General features: G+C 45.1%; 1 protein-coding gene across 1 annotated transcript; it reads right to left on the minus strand.

The window, feature by feature from the left end:
- Window positions 1-696: 696 nt before the first annotated feature.
- On the minus strand, window positions 697-3301 carry EDB91DRAFT_1089761 (uncharacterized protein; the record flags this gene model as incomplete). Its single annotated transcript, XM_041316598.1, has 7 exons — window positions 697-755; window positions 908-980; window positions 1005-2365; window positions 2423-2695; window positions 2779-3041; window positions 3108-3230; window positions 3273-3301. 7 exons carry the CDS (start codon window positions 3299-3301, stop codon window positions 697-699), a joined length of 2181 nt encoding a protein of 726 aa, XP_041168529.1.
- Window positions 3302-6061: the final 2760 nt, after the last annotated feature.

The raw sequence follows: 6061 nt of genomic DNA on the forward strand, positions 1-6061 counted from the left end.
TAGGGTAGAACACTGCCTTGAATTCGGCAATGAAGTCTTCCCATTTCCCCATTGGGGTAGCGGTATCGTGCTTCCTATTGATCCATCCAGTGGCCCATTGTTGGGCGTGTCCCTTAGTCATAAATGACGTTGCGAATGTGATGCATTTTTCATGGTTGTCGTATACGTCTTTGTTCACAGTGATATAAGTGGAGACAGTTGTCCACCAGGCCTTGGCCGTTTTCTGTGATCCGTCGAAGTTAGGTGGTCTGTTCAAATTGAGTTCACCCATTTTCTTCTTAGGTGGTGTACTGGGTTCAGATGAGGGTGGCGGAGTCTGAGGTCTAGGTGGTAGTGGTTCTGATGGTCCTGGTTGATCAGGTCCATATCCTTCAAAGTATTCGTTCTTATCCGTTTGGATAGGAGAACCTGGTTCAGAGAAATGTTTGTCTTCGTGTTCTGACTCCGAGGAGTACTGTCGTTGGTCGCGATAAGCCACGATGTGTTGTGACGACTACTAAGGTAGCGTCGTCTTGTGATAGAGCTTAACCTTTGTTACGCCAAAGTATAACACAGGCAAACAATAATCAATAAGACCAAAGGTCTGTCGATACGTTCAAGACAAAAGTCTTAAGAACGCCCAAAGTAAAGTCAAGGCTAAGTACCGAAGAGGTAACTTAGAATCAAGTCAGATGTTCAGAGGAAAACCAGTGTAGGTTAAGCTGAAGAATCAGCGTCACCTAGCCAGGGTTTATATAGTACAGAGGGTACAGGGTCTGACGTAATAATAGGTATGTATCAGTAAGCACATGCGTAAGCAATGAGGCGTCTGAGTAATACCGAACTAAATATAGCATGATAAGAGACATGCGTAGTAAGCGTGTATCAAGGGAAAAAGAAGCAAGATAAGCACAGCCATAACAGGTACTAGTTGTCGACAAGTGAAGACTCTCCTCTTTGATGGCAGTTACTCTCTGCAAGTCCTGCTCAATTGAGGCAACCTGCATGATAGCAAGAGATACTACCTGGTCACAGCGGATGATGATAGCTGCGAGGTCACCAACAAGAAAGTGATCCCCCATGAGATCATCGCAGTTAAGGCTGCTTTTGGGGGAGAACTTGCGTGTATATCCATGGACACGAAGGAGGCATTCTCTGGACTTCTTTGCCTTATTGGATGAAAAGAGGCACCGTATGACAGAAGCTTTGTGAACCTTCTTCCCTTCAAAGAGAAGCCAATCATGCTGCTCATTCTCTTGTTCATTAGGCTCAGGAATGAGATCTCGCAGGGTTATTGCAGGTACATCTATTGGATGATCACCAGCGGTTAAGGTGTCCGTTGCGAAAACCAACCCATCTGTCTCATCGGCGTTGAGTGTTTCATGTTGGGTGTCCGTGTCCAAACCATCAATTGACCAAGCTTCAGCAACATCACCTGCAGTAGCTGCAAGACATTGTTCTGTGATTGGCACATTGACAGTAGTGTGGTCAGGATCCTGCGACACTCCAGGATACTTCCCATCTCCCATCGGCTTCATCAGATCAACAGTTCCACTGTAGAATAGCTTTGTCCAGTCTGGCACGTCTCGACCAAGGCTTTCAAGGACCACCGTGACAGCACCAGTGCCTCGAATCCACTCCATCTGCAGAGAGACACCTCCAGAAACCACATCACCCTTCCACGATGCAGGATTCATGTGGTCAGCACCTAGTTTTCCATTACCAAGTCTCCAATTACCTCTGTCCCAATCTGCATGATGCTCGAAGATGTCAGAGTTGTCAGCTGCAGATCCTAGCTTCTCATACAGCCCCTGAATGCCCATATTTGGATCGTGGTCATCGGTTCGTACATGGCCAAAGCTTCCCTCAAGCCTGTCATCACCATCTTGAATGAGGTAAAATGGCTGGGTGTCATCGAGGATCTGCACCTTCACGACAAGAAACATGACATTCTTGACAGTGGCCTGAGTGTCGCCATAGAGTTGATTAGACATGAATGAGGTGCCGTTATTCCGATAGAGAAGAAAGCTAAGGTGTGCATATGTTGTGAGACACTTGAGTTGTTGCTTCAGAGACATCTCGCAATTAAAGAATGGCTCGACAAGGGATTCACAAAGGACAGCAAGAACTCGAAGTGCAGCATGAATTTTCTGGTTCGTGGGATTATACTGTGAGGACGTGGAGTTGAGTGCCTGAAGCATAGCGACACTGCAGAGAAGCTTCATGGCATGGGGAACATTTTGTCCATCACCCTGAGCAAGGAGATCATTAATCTCCTTCGTGGATAGATGCCCCAGGCACAAGAAATGCTGAGCCAGAATCTCACATGTGATGAGTATGTCAAAAACCAAGATCCCTTGAGGGGACTGCAATAGTGTAGCATGACCTAGAACAGGAAGCATGTTAGTCACTGATGCAGAATGCTTAGGTTAATATGACATACATTTAATCAGGTGCTTGGGATCAAAATCCATCATGACGTCGTGATCACCAACCCTCAAATTCAACCCTGACAGCTGGGAAAGGCTCTCATATATTTCACTCGAGGGGTCGAGGTCCCTTTTCATGAAAAGCGAGTAGCACGCTAATCTCCACATTGCATCTCCGTCTGTGGAGAAGCACCGGATAGGACTAAAACAAGCCTCTCCAGCAGCATGATGACACCAGCAATCCAACATCCGCTGAATGAAATTAGCTGCCTTGCGCGTTGGAGACACTAGAATGGGAAGGGGACCATAATGGTCCTTTGGAAATGCTACAATGGCAGCTACAGTTGCTTCCTTCCATAGTGGCAAACACAATGTTTGCCGTGGATGGCTTCTGAGGCATGGAGGACAGAGTTGTGGTCGACAATTTTCAGGTCAAGCAGCTCTGAATGATCATGGCAAAGTCCCCCAATGGCATTGCAAGATTTATTGTAGTATGCCCCCTCATTGATGGCAAGTTCATCCAATTGGAGATTGTGACCATGCCTGGGGCGGGGGGAAAGCTTCCCAAAGAACTCTGAGATGTTGTGATTGATTTCTGTGTCCTTGACGGGTCCAACACTGGGCATCAGTTTTCTACACTCAAAATGACACATAGCAGCCATGACAGAGGGGAGGCCTAGAGCATGACTCATTGCATACCCAAGTTTGGGTCCACCAATGATATCAATCAGGCAAACAATATCAAAATCCTTTTGCGAATAGCAGTGTGTTTGTTTCACTTTCTTTGCTGCCTCCTGAATCATCCTCACTATTGCTTGCCAGCTTGATCATTGGTGAAGTGCAACACCGACAAGCTGACCTAACCTTTGGTAGTCGGATGAAGCAATGGCCATAATAAATCTCTTTGAATCTCCAAGATGTCAAATCATGGTGCTCAATTTGCGCGAAAGGTTCAAGATCTGATGGAGCTCCAGTGTTAGAATATGAAGGAAATACGGCAACAGCTCAGCTGGGTGGTATTTACCTTCAGTTTATTACTTGTTTAATTGTTGTTTGTAGCTCGTAACAGCTCACAAAGTTGCTGATGTGTCAAGAACAATATGGTGTATGTGGCAATGCAACATGAGCACGTTCCTCAATCATAAGATGGGCCTTTGTTGTCTGTGCACTACGACATGTGCAACAAGCATCTTCCCCCTCTCCTGCGAACCCTGAACACTTATGTGAACGGATGGCGGAAAGTCTTCCCATTTTTTTCAACAGCACAAAAATTGTAACCTAAACTCTTTGCCTCCATATTCATGCTGAGTCCAGGGATAGGTTTTCAAACACAGTACCAACAGGCCATTGAGGATGATGGCCATTGCATACACTGGGTTGTTCCGTCATTACGGGCATTTTGGAGGACTCAGAGATGAGGCGGGGCTCAGGACTCTCAAACGTGATGGACTCGTGATGGTCGGATGTCCATTCAGGGGGTGGCGAGGGAGTGTTGAATAGACTCAAGGGAATGGTAGATGAGATGCAGAGGGTGATGACTGGTGTGTCGTCACAGACAATGAGAAGCAGGAGGTTATATCTGTCTCAGTGGTCGATATTGATGCAGCGCAGAATTGCGGGGATGTTCTGGTGGTGAAGTACTGTTCTCGAAGGTGAGCCTCTTCCTTTCTAGTCTTTTCCCTCTCCTTCTTCTGTGCCATTCTTTGACAGGAAGCAGATGCACTATGCCTGTAGAACTGGTACAGAGATGATTTGCTCTGTTTGAGACCAACCCACTCACTACACAAGATGCAGTAACCCTGTCTCTTGCCATCCTGCCAATGGATCTCAGGGTCTGTGTCCCTGATTTCGTCTGCCAGTGGTGAGGCATTTGTGCCATCAACTTGCATGTCCATGTCAGTAAGTTGATACTGATATTATCATAGGGCAGCTCTTTCGACTTGAACACTGATTCAAATTGGCAGTCATCCTCTATTGTCATATCCACCTCCGAGTCATGATCCAGCACATAAAGAATTTCGGCAGTGCAGGCTCTGGATTGTAACATGTGAGAGTGGTTCCATCCTCAGGGGTAGGCTCGGAATCAGAGCTAAGCTCAAAGTCGGGGTCGGAGAAGCCATCCAGTGGCCACTGGCAGGTGCTGTGTGACACCTTATTATGCAATGTATTGTAGTGAAAAGAGGGACTGGAGGGCCATACAGCATCAGACATGGGCCTAGGACGACACATTGTTTGCCAGACCGCAGTGACCAAATGCAGTAATTCTCCCCCTAGATTTGGTGTAAAAATTACATCACCTCCTGCAGCCACTTCTTCACAGGCGAGTATTCTTCATGCTCATCAAAATATGTTCATTTATACTATAGAAAGATATCCTCTTAATACATCATGTTCAAACATACGAAGAACAAAAAGATAGACAAAAAGTCAAATATGAGACCCGAAAGTGAACAAACAAGTACAAAGGTAGGTTGGTGTTGGAATTCATTATCCTGCTACTCCCTTGCTAGAAAGAGACGGTAGTTGCAGAAGGGCAACAACTGTCCTTGCGAGGAGTGTGGGAGGCTTGCGGGTGTCTTGTAACATGGCACGTGAGGCTTGTGAGTGGTGTGAGTTTAGCGAGGAGGCGTGGGGGGTTGGTGGTGGTGTCGTGTAGGGATAACTGCTGATGGAATTACAAGGACTGAAAGAAACCATGTGTGACCAGAACTGAACCGTCCGTGTTTTACAAGGATTACCCAATTGGGAAACCACTGAGTTCTCTTTTTTCTTTTCAGATTGCCCCAAAGCGGTAGTGGCTGAGTACTACCGCCCAAAACATTACTCAATTAGGTAGTCTCATAATATCAATGTTTCCCAGCCTCCCCAAGCCTCCCCCTGCTCCCTCCTGTGTAGTAGGCTCATATAAATCATGTATATTAGCCATTATATACCTAATAGAACATACTTGACCACTTTTATTTGCTACCAGCTACCATTAGGCAATTAGTTCTATTAAAACAATATAATTAGCATTTTTAATGATTTTATGTATCATCATACACTGTACATGGGACTATATACTTATATTATGCTATACACACTCTAGATGACATTTTAACACAGTCTCATAGCTCCAGGAGGCCGATAGTTTGATTTCATAGGGATAGGGGACATATGAGAAGATCAGTGTTCTGGAGGGTTAATCAAACATATATTCGAGATCTGAGAGTTAGAACACATGCAATGCACATATAGGCAACCATTTATACACTCCTGAGCAATCAGACACTAAGCTAAGAGTTGTGGAAGGAATGTAGAGGTGGGACATGCATGGGAAAGTATACAAACATATGAAAAAGACATAAAAACATATCATAGCGTGCTACACAATGCCCCCCATGATCTAAAATATGTGTAGAATGATAGGGGGATATCAGAAATACTATTTTCAATGTTCTTGAAGTGTTACAGGCTACAAGTATATATGTTGATTTGAGCTTTCTTGTCATAGTGCACACTATTCCCTACAGAAGCCTATACCAAATCTTGAGTTTTTAGTATCTAGGCATACAAGTGACCTTGTATCACAATTGAAACATCGAAAATAGTATTTCTGACATCCCCCTATCATACTACACATTTTAGATCATGGGGGGCATTGTGTAGCACGC

This window comes from Suillus paluster (assembly GCF_016628075.1).
Source record: "Suillus paluster strain FC165 chromosome Unknown EDB91scaffold_415, whole genome shotgun sequence".
Classification (NCBI taxonomy): domain Eukaryota; kingdom Fungi; phylum Basidiomycota; class Agaricomycetes; order Boletales; family Suillaceae; genus Suillus; species Suillus paluster.